Source organism: Varroa destructor, unplaced genomic scaffold (genome assembly GCF_002443255.2).
Source record: "Varroa destructor unplaced genomic scaffold, Vdes_3.0 BEIS01000001.1, whole genome shotgun sequence".
Classification (NCBI taxonomy): Eukaryota; Metazoa; Arthropoda; class Arachnida; order Mesostigmata; family Varroidae; genus Varroa; species Varroa destructor.
This window is the reverse complement of record NW_019211454.1, coordinates 14,253,646-14,270,020: the sequence shown is the minus strand read 5'-3', so window position 1 is coordinate 14,270,020 and position 16,375 is coordinate 14,253,646. Positions and strand designations below refer to the sequence as shown.

At 39.2% G+C, this 16,375-nt stretch overlaps 2 protein-coding genes and 1 long non-coding RNA gene across 11 annotated transcripts; 2 read left to right on the top strand and 1 right to left on the bottom strand.

Annotated features, from left to right (window-relative positions):
* The first annotated feature begins 105 nt into the window (after positions 1 to 105).
* On the top strand, positions 106 to 9,165 carry LOC111243138 (CWF19-like protein 2). Of its 6 annotated transcripts, none has more exons than XM_086977536.1 (16): positions 106 to 244; positions 1,730 to 1,801; positions 2,532 to 2,624; positions 2,914 to 3,132; positions 3,569 to 3,808; positions 4,249 to 4,395; positions 4,726 to 4,799; positions 5,175 to 5,321; positions 5,819 to 6,029; positions 6,323 to 6,512; positions 6,705 to 6,856; positions 6,986 to 7,169; positions 7,444 to 7,655; positions 7,817 to 8,026; positions 8,333 to 8,473; positions 8,718 to 9,165. In XM_086977536.1, the coding sequence occupies exons 2-16, from the start codon at positions 1,733 to 1,735 to the stop codon at positions 8,853 to 8,855; spliced, it is 2,427 nt and encodes an 808-aa protein (XP_086833662.1). In that variant the 5' UTR covers positions 106 to 244; positions 1,730 to 1,732; the 3' UTR covers positions 8,856 to 9,165. The 6 variants fall into 6 exon arrangements, with proteins under 6 accessions (XP_086833662.1, XP_086833660.1, XP_086833661.1 ...); XM_086977534.1 differs by lacking the exon at positions 106 to 244 and adding an exon at positions 940 to 1,076; XM_086977535.1 differs by lacking the exon at positions 106 to 244 and adding an exon at positions 991 to 1,130.
* A 285-nt stretch (positions 9,166 to 9,450) lies between these two features.
* Positions 9,451 to 13,451, bottom strand: LOC111243142 (charged multivesicular body protein 1a-like). The gene is made up of 4 exons (XM_022788264.2): positions 13,184 to 13,451; positions 11,475 to 11,677; positions 11,200 to 11,334; positions 9,451 to 10,855 (listed from the first exon to the last, which is right to left on the bottom strand). The coding sequence occupies exons 1-4, from the start codon at positions 13,308 to 13,310 to the stop codon at positions 10,706 to 10,708; spliced, it is 615 nt and encodes a 204-aa protein (XP_022643999.1). The 5' UTR covers positions 13,311 to 13,451; the 3' UTR covers positions 9,451 to 10,705.
* A 126-nt stretch (positions 13,452 to 13,577) lies between these two features.
* Positions 13,578 to 16,307, top strand: LOC147758292 (uncharacterized). 4 transcript variants are annotated; one of them, XR_015319178.1, is made up of 5 exons: positions 13,578 to 13,711; positions 14,329 to 14,472; positions 14,888 to 15,149; positions 15,373 to 15,481; positions 15,694 to 16,307. It is a non-coding gene; the product is annotated as an uncharacterized LOC147758292 (long non-coding RNA). The 4 variants fall into 4 exon arrangements; XR_015319177.1 differs by having other exon boundaries at positions 13,595 to 13,751; XR_015319176.1 differs by having other exon boundaries at positions 13,595 to 13,927.
* Positions 16,308 to 16,375: the final 68 nt, after the last annotated feature.

Here is a 16,375-nt window from a genome sequence, read left to right as displayed (position 1 = left end):
GAACCGCAATCTCGGTGAGATCACACGCCGATATCTTGCGTCCCACAAACTCCGATCATAGCAAAAGACGTTACACGTTACAGGTGGGTAGTGTCCTACCTGTCTCTAACCAGTCATCTGGTCAGCATTTGTCTGCTTTCTGTTTCCCTGTGGTGGGTGGCTATGCTAAGCTAAGTGCGGCACGGACGGCCGCCGGCCAGCAGGATATTTGCCCGTACCAGCAGTACAACAACTACTCAGTTAGGTAAATAGTTTCGTCTAACCCAGTCAACGAATTCGCTTTCTCCCGTAACTCTTCGAATCTATGAGAGACTTCGTTAGAAGCTCTGGTAATTCAGTCGTCCACACGACTTCATTTAGGGCCATCCGGTATCTGATGTTTTGTATACGTGTGCACAGGCCGTGAGATAGATAAACGGGAGGGCAGAAAGAGACTTTACGGTACAGCTACTTCAAAACGTTACGCACGACGATCGCCCGGGCCGTGTTTTTCTGTTTGTAAAACTAATCTCGTGCTGCTACCGCACTTGCTGTTAATGTGCCTGGACGTTTCGGCCAATCGGGCTACGACGATGGCAGTGGCTGGCTCTTGCTGTGACGGCGGCTGGTCATTCAGTGTTTCTTGGAATAGTCAACAGTGCGTTCTGCTCTGGGATTCTATCCGTCCCAGTAGTACTGCTGGACACTGCAATTGTCGTGCACAGTTCTGGCGATAATTGCAGCAGCACCAGGAGGAGACACGGCTTTGTTTTCACGTCAACATTGCTTCCCAAGAAGACTGGCAAACAGGAACACGCATTAGGCGAACAGGCACACAATAACCCGCCGTTTGCTCCGTGCCGAGTAAACGAACGGCACACCGACGTTCTAGATGGCCACTGTCCTGTTTGTGTTGTGTGGCGCGAGCGGGCGTTCGTCGATCTTCTGTCGATAAGCTCCACTCGTCGTTGTCGCCGTCGTCAGTAGAACGGAGCGTTACGAAGCGAATACTCAAAACAAAACAAGACAAACACTGAGATATTTCGGCAATGAAATGTTGGATGAACGGGTACCCGCCACATTTAAAAAGTAACAAGGTGAAGAGATGACAGCAAGACAGTCTGTCTGTCTGTCATTGTCCAAATAGAAAGGTACGCTGTGGGCTTTTTAGACAGAAGTGCAGCGTACAAGGAAAAATAAGACTGAGGCTGAACGGGAGCGGAAATGTCTGAAATCACTAGACGAAAGCAAATGAGCCAATATATATTTGATGTTTAGAGTCGTTTATGCGCAGAGAAATAGAGTTCCGACTAAACGGTGAGATCAGAAGTCGTTGCGATGTTCACCGCCAACTTAGCGAAACCTCGTTAATCAACGGAATATTGGAATCGGGAACCAAACTCAAAAATATTATGGCGTTGCGCCTGATAATAATTACGAGGCAGTTTGGTTGTTCTATAGTATACGTGTGAGCCTTGTGCCAGACTTCATTTGTATACTGGTCTCGTTGCGTAGATTATTTCGAAAATTACGTAGTGAAAGCCATCTATACTGTATAGTGATGTGTACAATTTCAGTACATGGCTAATGTCTGCTTTTGTTATAATTGGTTGTGTAAATTATTACGTTTTGTGGCAGTGAATTATTTTTTCAATAAATTGGAATCGGTTTCTGTAATGGTTGTTTAACCGCAGCAACAAACCCTATGGCAGTTTAAAAATACTGGTATATTCTTAATAAACATTCACAGGAAATGGGAAAACATAAGAAAAAGGATAAAAAGAAAGACAAGAAGAAGCATCGCAGACGTCGCTCATCACCAGTATGTCAACCATTAAGTTGCTATCGAAACGCCAGCATCCCCACCATCAACATGATAGAATGCTTACACAGCAAGCGGAATGCTTATCTGAAATTTCTGCAATTACTATTATTATTACCATAAAGCGATAAATAGATCTTGAAATCGCAAGGCACCTTTATATAATGAGTACTTCAAAATCTATTTCTAATCCTATTCTGTCTCACAAAAAAAATCACATTAAAAAAATGCTACCACGAAGAGTAGGCTAATTTGTTTCCACCTTTCTAGTTTCGCCGTATAATCAATTTCAAACACGTGAACAATGAATTACATAGACAGTGGCTATGTTTTAAAATCCTTCGCGAGTTCTTCCACAACACCCCTATGTTGAACAATTTCTCTTAGATACAAAACGAATGCTTAGGCTGAAGACTGCTTGGCCGGAAATATAATAAAAGCATTCTAAGAGTCATCTTCTTAATCCATGTAATGTCACAACACCATTGTTACTGCATGCATGGCTTAATTATCACATAAAATTGTATCAGAACTAAATTATGAAGCAAAAGTTTCTCTATATTGAAATGAATGGCTCAGCCGCAATTATCTCTATTGGCAACTCTATAGTATTTTCTCAATAAGTGAGCGTTTACTGATCCTTCGGAACATCACCTCTTCCGACAACCTACTACAATTAAAGCAGTCTGCCAGTTACTAAATCTAACTCGATGGTTTTTAAACATTTCAGAAAAGTGATTCGGATGGATCATCAAGCTCTTGGGAAGAGGTCCCTAAGGCATCCGACAACAACCAAAAGCAAGACAAAGAAGGAAGTTCTTCGGTAAATAACAACCACCTTTTTCAAAGTTATCTTATTATTACTTAGGATTTCGATTGTTATTCGTACTTACTCTACTGTAGAACCTGCGTAAGATTTCTTTAGAGGCACATGTCATCTATTCTATGACTCTTCGACTTAAACCATTTGTTAATATTATACGCTTGATTAGGGTTGACATTTAACTTTTGCCAGCAAACTAGGTTTTGTTGAATGCTAAGAACGGTTTTCTAACACATTGATTCGAACATATGTTTACTCCTTCTGTCGAACTGATCGTCCTTTTGAACAGGAAAGTAGTTCAGCGTCAGTTTGTTCATGGAAAAATGTTTCGAAGGGTAGTCAAAAGAATGCCGATCGTGGGCCTGCCAATCAAACCTTCTGTCAAGCTTCCGAACGGATAGATTGGCTGGCTGGAAGCGATATTCTCTCATCGATATCAAAAGATTATCGTGAGGAGAAAAGGGGACGACATCAGCAAAGAAAGCAAATGGAACGGCGAGTGGATCAGGTGAGAACAAAAAACCTAAAGCAAGCAAATTTCGCAACGGTGATGACAGTAGTAACAGCTAATTGTGCGTGAGAAACTCGCTATATTTAATGTTGATAAGCAAAATTCAAATTGTGCATGCCTGAAGCTGTTACATATTCCACCAGATGCCGTAAACGTTTTGTTCGTGGCATTTAGTGGTTTCCATTTTTGGCTAGCATTATTAATAGTAATGCTAGTAATATTAGCAAATATTATCTTTTGAAATATTTTCGTTCCGCGTTATTGTATATGTGTAAAACTTAGCCCGGTTCGGGCCTCTAAATATGAATTGCGAATGTTAGGATATCCGCCACGCGGTATCCGTTAGCTAATTACACGATGCAAAATGTACTTAATACTGAAATATATGGCTAAAACTATTATATTAATTGTTTTTTCTGTTGGTTAACTTTAGCCTGGACAACATGAACGAGAGCAAAACCCATATTGGAAAGATGGGGGTCTAGGGCTTCCACAAAGCGAATCAACTGCGTCGGAGCAAACCGGGGAAGGACTTTCAGCTAGTCGAAGTTTACCGGTGGCTGAGAGTGATCATGGACAGCTGCAGTGGCTTCAGCGCGCCTTAAAAAGATTGAAAGAGGAAGCTCACGATAAGGGGCTCCCGGTGGAGGAGGTCGCCAAGGAACGCTGGGGTGTAGGTAACATGAATTGGCTTTTGTCTTCCTTAACAAACGGTTGGCGCAGCGCCTATACAGGCTGTTTTTTTAGATTTTTATTATAAAAGAGCTATGATGCGTGCTCAAAGAAAGTAGAAAAATTGAAAGGTGTAGCTAAGCCCTGGCAACCTAGATTCTCGATAAAAGTGCTGTAACAATCATAAGCAAAACGAATGTCTTTTTTAAATTCGCTTTTTTTGTATAGTCTTTCTATCTGTTGACATGATCTGAACTTGAAAGCGCACTTCAAGTAAACTCCAATTTTAATTTATCAGCAAGCACCCGTTCATTCTCTGTTGATAGTACTTTAGTCAATGTTAGATCTAAATTAGAGTTATGTAAGTGAGCAAACATTCAAACACGGTTGACAAAATGCGTAAACTATTCTAAATTCTAGTGTCTGCGTATCATGTTTTAGAGCTTATCAAAGCTTGAGGGTTTAATTCGTGAAGCGGAATTGAAAACTGGCATTCGGTGTGGCCGCGGTCCGATAAGGTACAATGACAATTCTTGTTTTGATGGCCGTAGCGATCGACGCCACCATGAGGGAGGCTCCTCACGTAAGGTTAGAACTAACTTCAACCAGATAGAATATTTCCCTACATATTGGTATTTACTATTAAGCGTGTGGAACATGTATCCGTCTTTTGCCACTTTTCCGGGATGTGCGGAAGAGATATTGTATAACAATGCACGCAAGTCGGAGTCTAATTCATACCGTGCTATTTAAACAAACAAAAGTTTAGATATTTTTAGAAACAAGCCGCATTCTGGAGTGCAATTCGAAAAATAAAGCTTTACTGAGAAATGATCGCCTAATAATATAGATAACAGTGCCAATACGTGGTCGTAATAATGCCATTTAATTGTACTACCTGGTGCTATATTGTCGCAGTGGGAAGACACGCGTCGTCGATTGCGACGGCCGGATTCTGATGATGAAGGTGAATATAGAGGATCAGCAGCCAGGTAAATGTTTTAGTGATTTAATACAATAACACGGATTAACTGAGATAGCTTCAACCGTTTGAAGCTTCCGGCTGTCATATAGATGGTGCAACCAATCTCAACTCAAGTAATTAAATCTAACACCCTCATTAGATTATTTTTCGATAGTTAAAGAATTTCGAATGAAATTGTTCAACAATTTCGCGGAGTTCGCGCATCAGGCTAATGAAGCTTCTACAGCATCGGAGCAATCCGTTTTATGCAGGTCGGATGCGACTCGATACTTCATAAATTTCATACAATTTGCAGCTCTGAGAGAAGCTACAATAATCTTTAAATATAGTATATTTTATTCAGGTGTTGAAATATTTTCTTTGTGCGCCTTTTCAATTGCAGAGTATTGCAGAAAGATAATGAAAGGACATCGTCAAATGGGACCAGTTGGACGGTATCAGTAGACCATCGAAAGAGTCGACAACATCAAGATAGCCGTTATCGAATAGATAAAGAACGAAAATCTTGGCGAAAGGATACACTTCAGATGTAATTGTCCCATAAATATCTTATATATTTTAAATATCCGTGCTAGTGGCAACAAATTATCATCGTATCAATTAGACACATTCATGTAAAATTAACACTTGTCCTGAACATATATAGCTACATATATAGAGCTAATCTGGAACGTTTGTTTGTGGTAATACAGCATCTCAAAATTCAAATTAGTGAAAAGTTAACATAGATCTATACTGCACCGTACATGTGAGAAATCGAATGAATGTTACTACTCATAGAAAAAAGCTTTTGGTCGGTGGAAGTCACGCTGCTCTTATAAGTGTAACTGACCCCGTATGTATTTGAAGAGTAGAACAACTTATGAAGTATATAATTAAGCGCTTTGAACAAATGAAGTCCAGTGCAAAATAGAAACGAATATCCCAAACTGTAGATAGCCTCAGACGAGGCTACCTCCTGTTTCTAATGATCTAACTACAGCAACCGTTAAGAAAACGTCTAAAAAGAGATATGTGTTGTCCTAGGGAACCGTCATGTCAGACGCAAAGTAAGTCTGAACTTGAAGATGTAGAAACCACAGGTAGCCCGCAAAAATCGGGCGAATTTCAAAGAGAGCCCGAAGGTGATGCTAAAGCCTCGACCGAATCCTGCGCCTCACATGTCAAAATCAATGCATCTTCTAATCTTCAGTCGCAAGCATCAAAAGATGAAGATCAACAGGAGGAAGAAATAAAGGTATCTGCGTGCGAGACGCGCAGAGCGTACACGTGGTTCTCTTAGTCGTAAATAAAAGTTTAAACAAAAATTTTTTGTTGCTTTTAACGCTGATGGCACACTGCTGTATAGAAGGGTGAAATATCTTTATTAATGTTTGAAAACAATTGTGCGAAAACATCCCCTTTATTAAGTCACGAAAAACTTACGCTTCTTTGCTTTGTATGACTTTTACCCATAAGTCTGCGTTAGCTGTAAAAATATTTAGGATCCACTCTAACCCGACGAGGTAATTGGTTATTTTCCTTTAATAGGTTCTTAGCGATACTGAGCTGAACAAGCTAGCTGCAAAGCTTCTCAAAGCTGAAATGATGGGGCACACTGAGCAGGCGGACAAACTTCGAAAAAAAATCCAGGCTGCGCGAAAACTTCGTGAAGAAAATCCCTATGCCGGCAAAGGCCAAGCTCTGCAACAACATGAAGTCGTTATTCTTACCAAGACAGGTAAACCCGGACTCTAGTAATTATTTTTTCGTGAAATATAACACTACGTGCACTAATCTATTAATTAAGCATATTCCTAAAGTTCGCCCGATTAAATAAGGACCAAGGCTATAAGTTTCATGTTAGTGCAGCAATTCGATATATTAAACACTTTTATGGCATCTTCCGATTTGTACCTCTCATTTCCGTTAGACTCACGAGGCATTTCCAGACCGGTTCAGCTTATTCCAGAGGAAGGCCCCTCTGATGCTAAACGACAGAAGAAAATTAAACCGGATACCCATAGAGCGGGTGACCGAATGCGGTATTTCGCAGACGACGATCGACAGTCGCTTAAAGAAATGGTACAGAAATCAAATTAAGGACATGGCTTTTGTTTTTTTTTTGTTCACACGAACGGCATCGGTTTTACCGTAACGACGGTAGAGGCCATAGTAATATGCACTTTTTATACTGTTTGATTGAAATTGCAGTTTGAGCGCGAAAAGTTGTCGACAGCTGCGGACGATATGGCCATGTTCGCTAAAATGGCTGGTCGAATCAAAGCCAAGGTAGGAGATGAGGATTACACCGTCGATGACGGCTTCGTGGAGCAGGCCGCCAGACACGATGACTCCAAGTCTCAAAAAGAGCAAGATGCTAATAAAGCTATACAAGGTTTGTGTAGGGAAGTGTTTTGATTTTGGGTTGTTAGATGCTTATCTTCAGTTTTTGAAACGAAATAATCCTAAATAATTGGAACGGTTTGCTGAGACTGCGCCCTAGTTTCAAAAGCATCTTTCAACAATAAGCATAGTCAAGGTAGCACGGTTAACTTGACATATTTTTCGAGTGCGATGTGTGCATTTTCCATTTTGCTTAGCAATAGTACTATAGCCGCATATGTATGTATGCTTAAAAATGCACTTTTATCTTTGGTTTGTGTTTATAGAACACCATGTCATGAGGAAAGCGCTGGAGACATGTTATTATTGTTTGGAATCGCCAGCATGTCTGAAACACCTACTAATATCCGTTGGCAGTTACGTAGCACTGAGTCTACCTACCTATGAAAGTCTTACAGAGGGGCATTGTATTCTCGCGCCCACACAGCATATTGCCGCGTTAAATCTCGCCGACGAAGATGTTTGGCAGGAAATAACGGTAAGCGAGAAAAGTCGCTTGTTCATCTAGTTATATTTGCTTAGTGACAAAATATAATATCGCTATTATAGATTAAATTATATTATTGTATTATACTCATTCCTAGTAGTTTCACGTTATGTTGCCAATCAATCGATATTCTTCTATTTTTTTTTATTTAGAGGTTCCGTACTGCTTTGACTGCTATGTTTTTGGCTGCCAACTACGACTGTGTTTTTCTTGAGACGGCGATGGGCCTGTCCTCGTTAAGGAAACCGCACACAGTTCTACATTGTGTACCCGTTCCTCGCGAAGTCGGCGAACTCTTGCCGATGTACTATAAAAAAGCCATTCTCGAATCCGAAACAGAATGGGCGCAAAATAAAAAATTGGTAACGTATTGATTGCGTTGAACCTGACAAAGCTGAATATAAAGTTCATTACAATACATACTACACACACCGTGTTAATAAAGTTATTACAATGAGGTTCATTACTAAGTGTGATACTATCTTCTATGTTTTTGATCGAACTGTGCAAACCTGGAAGCTTCATCTTCAAGAGATTTATTTTGTGCCACGCATTGCCATTAATGCAGTCAGCTGCTTGCGGATTCTAAACTTTTTTCATTCAACTAATATTTCCGACAACAATTACTAACTTTATTAGGTTTGAACTCTCGCTTCTCGCAATGACAGGTTGATTTGTCGGTGAAGAGGGGACTTCGTTACTCAATACCAAAAGGTCTCCCCTATTTCGCCGTGGATTTCGGCACAGATCACGGTTTCGCCCATGTCATTGAAAATGAAAAAGAATTCCCAAGGCATTTCGGACTTGAGGTAGGTAGTGCTACGTTATGACAGCGATCTGATTATGGTTATGGATCTGTAGCGATCAGCAATTAGCATTATACCTCCAAGTCAATACGTTTATAATGTGAATTGGGATTTACACCAAGCCGACATTATAACTGTAACCATGATTTTGTTGTTTTGCACTGATTTTTATAACTTGTTCTTCACGCTGTTTGTTGACAAAAATCTTTCGATAGAATTCCCGATCAATCGTATGTTTTGATTCCAGATTGTTGGAGGTCTTATTGACTGCGAACCACGTCTGTGGCTAAAGAAGCGCGCCGAGAATTTTCAGCAGCAAAGCTTAAAAGCTGTCAAGTTTTCTAAAATGTGGAGTCCATACGAATTCAACGAGAAGCTCGTCTAACGCCGAATCGAACGTGTCAGATATTCTATTTGATTTAGATGCAGATCTAATACACTAGCGTAGCGAGTACTAAACAGCTTTGTATATCCGCTATTAGATGTTGGAATCCTACTTCCTTAATGAATTCGCTGCGATAGTATCTGCTACGTATTTTTGAACTATAGAACTGTTATATAGCTCAGATTGAAGACCGCTTATTTGAATACGACTTACTAATTTCAAGTTATGGATCAGTACCATAAATGAGACTGTACATATTCGCATGTACATGTAAAACAAGTGAATAAATATGAGTTACTTTAAAAACGCATGCAGTTCATAGCATTTTGAATAGAGATTGTAAAGTATATAGGAAAGATCTATACAAACTCGAAGAAGGCTGATTAAGAGGGGATTTTTTTTTGGGTAAAGCAGCAAAAAGTAAGGGCGAAACAACCTATTACAAGTGTTTCACAATAGCTGACCTGTCCTGAGTACGTTAGAAAAAGCATATTTTAAAAAATAAAAAGATCAGCACAAATGAGTTCACCATAGCTGACCTTTCCCGAGTACGTTAGAAAAAGCATATTTTAAAAAATAAAAAGATCAGCACAAATGAGGCATCGAGCTCTGCATTAAACCACTAGACTATTCATTCAAGTATATTGTCATCCTAGTTGGGTATTCCTATATAATTACTGCAGCAAACATACGTTTTTCTTATTTCATCGTTTTATATTAATTTGCTACTAGTCAGTTTCGATTATTAGACTAATTCACGGCCACCTATGTCATTATATGCACTCATCCTTCTAAAAACTAACGTGCATGTGCAACAACGCTTTACCTGGTATCACATCATATAGAAATATATACATTGTACATTCTGCAATCAAATTAACCCAATTCGTAAAGAAGCAAAAATAACATACGCAAGTAATCCTAGGACCATCAGCCTTGACCGTCCTCGTGTAACATATTCATTGATTATTGATTGACACAATGATAGCTTTGTCGACGCATGAGAAACCCAATGTGATGATGGTCACGTTTTTATGAAGATATAGCCAAGCAGTATTGGCATGATTTCTAAGAAATCAAAACATTTTTTTTCCTGCTAGCAGACAATATAAACATGGTTAATACGTGCGCGGACAGCAAAATGGGAGTACGCCGTTGCAAAATTTAGGATGAGTTGTTATGCCTGAGATATAACAGAAAATATTTAACGATTCGTCGTATACACATTTCGGCAGCTTATTGGATAATGAATCTTTTGGCGTTGTGCAAACTACGCAATTTTTGGCTGATACGGTACGCCAGTCAAGTTTGTCTAGCGATCCAATAAATAACTGGAATTTTTTAAGTTAGCTTTAAAAGTAGCGCGGAAAGAAAAATGGAAATTTGTTTAATAGTATCAGCTGATCCCATAACCGGCAAAAAATAGAGCGGAATTAAGGAATACAACTTTCGTGTGTTAAACCAAACATAAAGGAGAAATACAAAAGGCTTTTTCTCAATGGTCACGATTCATTTTGAGGTTAGTATATATCCACATAAAATATTTTGTTTATACCCCATCCGGCTGTCGACGAATTATACATAAATACACTGTACTAAAGCATCATCGGTAGTAGTGTAATGTTCTTCCGCAGCGAACTGCGTACCATCTCGAGGCACCCTGAAGACGTTTAATATTTTTATAAAATAGCCTTCTGCAGAGGTGTACCGCAATTCATAATAGCAGTACGCTCACAACTCAGGTTTGTTGTATGGGGTCGACATGGCGAGGACTTTCCTTTACTGATATTTAAATAGGTCTACACTTCTGTTGAAGCGCTGGAACAATCAACGAGATCTCGTCGGCCAAATTAGTTACGTAAGGCAGCGAGTCGTTTTGCCAGGGCGTCGTCCTCTTCCTGAGTTGTGGCCCTCACGCCTGATACAATATTGTCCGTGGGAACAGTGGCCGCTGGAGTCGAAAGCTTCTCTTTGAGTTCAAGCCCATTTTCGTCGGCTACCTGCCGTGTCAAAAGACCATACAAAGTGAAAGAAAAGCATCAGAAAGCAAAGCACCGATCTGCTAAACGTTCTAAATTTATCTCTGTAGCACATTTATGCTCAGCTAGGGCGCTTTGTTTGTAACAACACTGTTGTTTACACACTGCGTGTCTTATTGTTAACTTACTGTCGTAAAAAAACAACTTTTGAATGCCATATAGGGTGGGCTAAAAATACTTGAATGTAGATGTCAGTGGACGGAAACTAAAAAACGGAAAGGTCGCGAGCTATAAATATTGGGATCGGTGGGTCTATCTCGACAGCAGAAAGCAAAAATTAAAAATCAGATCGAAAATTCGCGAACCTGTTGAATTAGCGCGTCGACCTGTCCTTGGGGCGTCGAAGTTGCCGTGGTCGAGCCCATCGTGTCTTCCATCACCGATGATCGAATATCCAAACTTTCAAATTGTTCCTCAAACTTCTCCATAATACTCGATACCTTCAAGACAGAATAACATCTAGTAGTCATTTCAAATGTTGGTGTATCATTCGGTTTTATCAAAGGCAAATTATGCCTTCTACCCTCGCATAGATTCTGTACATTTTTTTAACCTTAATTTTTCACTTGTGTTTTCCCACCTTCTGTAGGTCCATGGCGTTAATAGCCTTGTCCAAATTTTTGACCACGCTGCCCATATTCTTTAAGACGTGATTCATCGCGGCCGCACTTTTTACCCGGGACGCCACTCCATCGATGCGAGCTGCCATCCGAAGAAAATTTGTAGCCTCATTTCGCTTTCGAATCGAGTTCTCTGCATAGATTTTTGCATTTTCCGTATTACCTGCAATGGACACATATATGGACATAGAGTAACATTGTTTAAAAGCACAACAAAAAATCGATCCATATTTGAAAATTCGTTAAAATATAGCTCTTCTTTTAGTCGCACCTCCGATGCAGTGGCTTGGATTAGCATCTGGTAGGAAAAGACTGGGGCTTTTCGATGCTGCCATAAGCCACACCAAAGACATACCTATTACATGATTTGTGGGAATAAAAATTGTATGGTTAGACATACCATAGCAAACGGTACAGACTGCGCTTACACGTCTTCGCTATTATATGATGCATGAAACCTTATCTATGGTAAACTTACCCTAGCTTAATTGAACTCGCTTCAGAATGTCACACGAGAATAGATTTAAATGGCATTAAATTAACGATCAGACAAACTTTATTGGTAAGTATGCCGTAAACAAAGTGGTAGTGCGCGGTTCCTGTATGTTACCTTAGTAAGAATGACTTCAGCTGCAGACCGAGACGAACAAGTTCTTTGCGAAATTACGTAAAGTAAACTAGGTAATGTGCCGAGGGATATTAATAATGCCTCAAGCGCAACAAAGGGAAAACATTCGAAACTGCATTGAAGAGCCCGTTAGCTATAATTCTTGCGCTGGGGTTCTGGTTTTGATTAAGGGACTCAGGCGAATATGGAAAGAAAAATTTGCCTAATGTGCTTAAGAAAAATAAAAGCTAGCCTACCCAGCAAAACAGGGAGAAGCATTTTACACTTATGTGAACGTAATGGCGTAAAAGCAGGGCATTTCACATGTGCGGTTAAGGTACGTTTACCGTCGTCCAATTTTCATCCACAACTTTCCTATAAAATAATTATTAACGGTCAAATTTACCAATGATTCAATCTGAATTTCTAATTATATTATAACTTATACACTTTGCTGCCCTGGCGACTCAAGATGTTTGAGCCGAAAAAAAATACGTCATAGGAAAATAACACAAACTGTGAAGTTCATCTCGGTATCCAGTCCGGGCAGTCTTATGACTCAACTAACTTATGACATCAATTTGTAATGAAATCTCATTTAAACGCCTTTATAAACATGTGCTACTTGCAAGTGGCATTTTCTGATCGTAAATGTATCAAGTTCGTAGATCATACAGCAAAAAAGACAATCATTTTATTTTGCAGCAGGGTTTGTCTAAAGCTCGAATACAAATGTAGGTTTGAAACTTTCAGTCTATTTGTTATTTGTTGCCATCATCATTCTATAAGTGTGAACATACAATATCATGCACATTTAGCAGTAGTCTCAACATCTACCGCTAAAAGCTAACACCTATGTTAAGGAAGTGTTTCTACCTTTCTTCAAATAACATGCACTATTGTAGAAACCGACCGACTTTCGAAAATTTTCTCATATAATAGTTTTTGTCAGTTGTTTATAATAATTGTTATTATTATTATTATTCCTATCAGCCTAGTCAATGATAACGTTTTGGATTAGTTTCAGCAGATGGATGGGTCATCCACCACCGGTATACACACCTTTTTCGAGGGCCTTCTTGATTTTTGTCTTTTCTTCGCGTTCCTCCTTTTCGCACCGTTTTGACATTCGCTCCAGCTGTTTCGAGCTGAAACGAAGTTGAAGCGCAAGCTCGTCTAATTTATTCATGCTTGCAATAATTTAAACTGTTCTCACTCGTTTCGCTGAAACTGATCAATGAGACAACAAACTTGATACAATCTGTTAAACGACGGTTGAATAAGCAGCTACGGCCTGACGTAATAGATGCGCAGGGCACCTCTACGCAACGCTGGACAATATCAATGGCAGTGTATGATGTTATGCGATGTTATGGCGATGAAGTAAATGGTTAACCCTCTCCCAATTGTATCCCAGACACAAGCACCTGAAAATCAAGCTATGTAAACAGGATGTGCTCCTCGACAGTATTATAATTCGTGCCAGCAGTAGTGGATTAGACTTAGAGTACCAGCCACATATGCTTCATGTCAAATAAATATTGGAAATTGCTTATTTTCAACGTCTGCTTGAAAAAATTTAGCAGCCAGGTAGATAGGTTTTTGACAGTAATGAGAACAAATTATCGTGGTGAGTTCGGTGCAGTCTGCCGATTTGTTTCTTGATAACTATCAATAGGGAGAGTTTGCTTCAAGCATGTTTGACGACTTATATAGTGGATAAAAAAATGCCAAACTATGCGTTTGCTTGAAACTCTGTGCTGCCATCGAAATTTTCAACGTTGGTTGGCTAAAGGAAGATATACGGTAGGCCAGCTTGGACACAAATCTGAGCGTACCACTGATAAGAAAGCTGTTTAAGGACATATATTTCAAACATGGGCATACTTTATGAGCAAATATTCAAACATGGGTATACTTTATGAGCCAATTTAAATACTTTAAGGCGATGATTTGAGCAAGAACCGCATTGCAAGGCTGAACTAATTGATAGGAAAACTACGAACTCTGTTATTGGTCGGAATCTTTGTCATCCACTAGAATTCGAGAGACGTGGAATTGTCTCGCAGGTTTTGATGCGATGTTTTATTATGTAAGAAAAGAACTGTTAGTCTGAAAGTAACTAAGTAATTGCTGGATATGGTTGAATAACTTAATCCTTAATAACTTACTTGTATAAAAAATAAAACTATTCTTGCATTCGATAGGAAAATAACACTTGAATAGTAAACAACGTCATTCCGCGTTATCAATACAAGCCACACATTTCGGGTTGTGACCATAGACTCGGCAAGGATGGGTTAATTAGGGCACACTTCGGAACACGATGATGAGATAGGCGACACTCACAGGTGAGTGTGGTTAACGTGTGTTACAACTTTAAATGTCTTTTCTTGTAGAACAGTTTGTTTGATCTTTTTTTGTTTCCCTTTCATAGACTTTTTCTTATGTTCTCTAGTTTATTTTGACAACGTGCGTTGCCTGGAAGTTTTCTCACACGCGAAGAGTTTCGCCTCCATTTCGTCAAAGCGAAAAGGCTGGAATCAATTTTTGTTCATTGTTGAACATAATTACGTGCTAACTAATACTTGCCAAACATTTTTCATAGAAATACTCAAGTCTTCGTCACATCCTCGCATACCGGCACTCAAAAACGACATCGTGAATAAATAAGTAGTACTCAATTTCGCTTTTTTATTCATAGACATTACATTTCCCTTTGACTGTCTTCTTTACGGTACCCAAATTTCGCATCTTTTACATTAGGAAGTACGTCGTTTCCGTGTCGATTACGTCTAATCAAGCCAATATACTGAGAATTCTGAGGCCTTTAAAAACGGTTCGTATCTGAAACGTCGAACCGATAGAAGCGAGTCCATCTTGAAATTATAATTAGCAGCATTGTACCAAAGCGGAGCACACAGCCTATGCAATGGCAATCGCATCCGCCGTGATGTCTGTCCTGTTGTGGTGGGAAGAGTTCATTCTAACTCAAATTGATGGACTACTTCATCCTTGTGAATTACAGGTAAGTTGATCATAAATTTTGTATATACAAAAATAATCGCAGGTGCTTTAATCAACGGTAACATCTTACATTAAAGACACTTATATACGGACCCTTTTTTATGAAAAACTTAAGCTTTTTGAACCTAAGAAATAAACCAATAGTATCTGTTACGCTAGCGGAAGAACGCTAATATAGCTTTTTCTTTTCGGTTGGTTTTCTGTGTTGTTTCCAACATTGTCAGGTATGGGTGGCCCACCTGATCATTCTGATAATCCTGTTCAACCTCGTTCTTATCATGTGGGCGTGGAACAAATACGGCCGTTTAATCTCAGAGAGATTTATGGTGCCAGGTAACATATTGAGGATGGCTCACTTAATTAACTTAGGGTCATAAATCCTCTATTGCATCTTGACTTTTTGAAATACAGGAATAGCTGTACGAAACATATAGACGATTATAAGCAAAATTGTGTGCGATTAAATTTATGGTTGTGTATTTTGGCGTCTAATAGCAGGTCTGAAAAAAATCGGTGCCTTGTTTAATGTATTCACTGCTTTTCAGCTACGAATCGATCTCTTGAAGAATTCAAGAAAGAGGCTGCCCTGCTCAAACTACCACTTCAGCATAGTCCTCGAATATAGAATTTAGTTTAGTAAACCTAATCCATTATTTTTTTTATAGGTAGATTATAACGTTAACTATTGTACATTACAATAAGGCACAGTTCCATTTGTCGCCTTTCTCAAGGTAAAAATCTTTATCTGAGTTGTTTAGTTGGTAAGACAGGTGCTAACCAGCCAGTTGATACGACGGAAACAAAATGCAGTTTCATGAGTGAATTTAGTTAACACAGTTTGTGCACGTAGACTGCGATATTACGCATAGGGCTGAAATCTTTTAGCAACAATTTTCAGCTGAAGCTTATTAACCTAGCCGGCATGAAGAAGCAAAGGCGGCAGCTTTTCCCAATTACGAATATAAAGCATGAGGCAGATTAGCTGCATCTAATATACAAGGCCAGGTCTCCTGAAGTGACTTTTACTAATGCGAAATAGATACAATCGACATACGTGAGACAACAGCTACAATCATGATGATGATGATGATGTAAATTGCCTATAGAGTATGAAACGTGCTAATAAATATACTATGTTTGTTTGTATTTTTTGATATTACGTTTGTCCGTGTTTATTTCATCGATGAGATTTTGATAGCATTAGTTGTGTGTCACTAACTAAGTAGT

Coding starts and splice junctions, on each gene's coding strand:
- LOC111243142 (XM_022788264.2), bottom strand. CDS start 13,310: ATGAATAAATTAGACGAGCTTGCGCTTCAACTTCGTTTCAGCTCGAAA. Junction 11,335..11,474: donor ACGCCATGGACCTACAGAAG/GTGGGAAAACAC, acceptor TCTGTCTTGAAG/GTATCGAGTATTATGGAGAA. Junction 10,856..11,199: donor TCGACGCGCTAATTCAACAG/GTTCGCGAATTT, acceptor TTGACACGGCAG/GTAGCCGACGAAAATGGGCT.
- LOC111243138 (XM_086977534.1), top strand. CDS start 1,029: ATGAAATGTTGGATGAACGGGTACCCGCCACATTTAAAAAGTAACAAG. Junction 3,809..4,248: donor TCGCCAAGGAACGCTGGGGT/GTAGGTAACATG, acceptor ATCATGTTTTAG/AGCTTATCAAAGCTTGAGGG. Junction 7,170..7,443: donor TGCTAATAAAGCTATACAAG/GTTTGTGTAGGG, acceptor TTGTGTTTATAG/AACACCATGTCATGAGGAAA.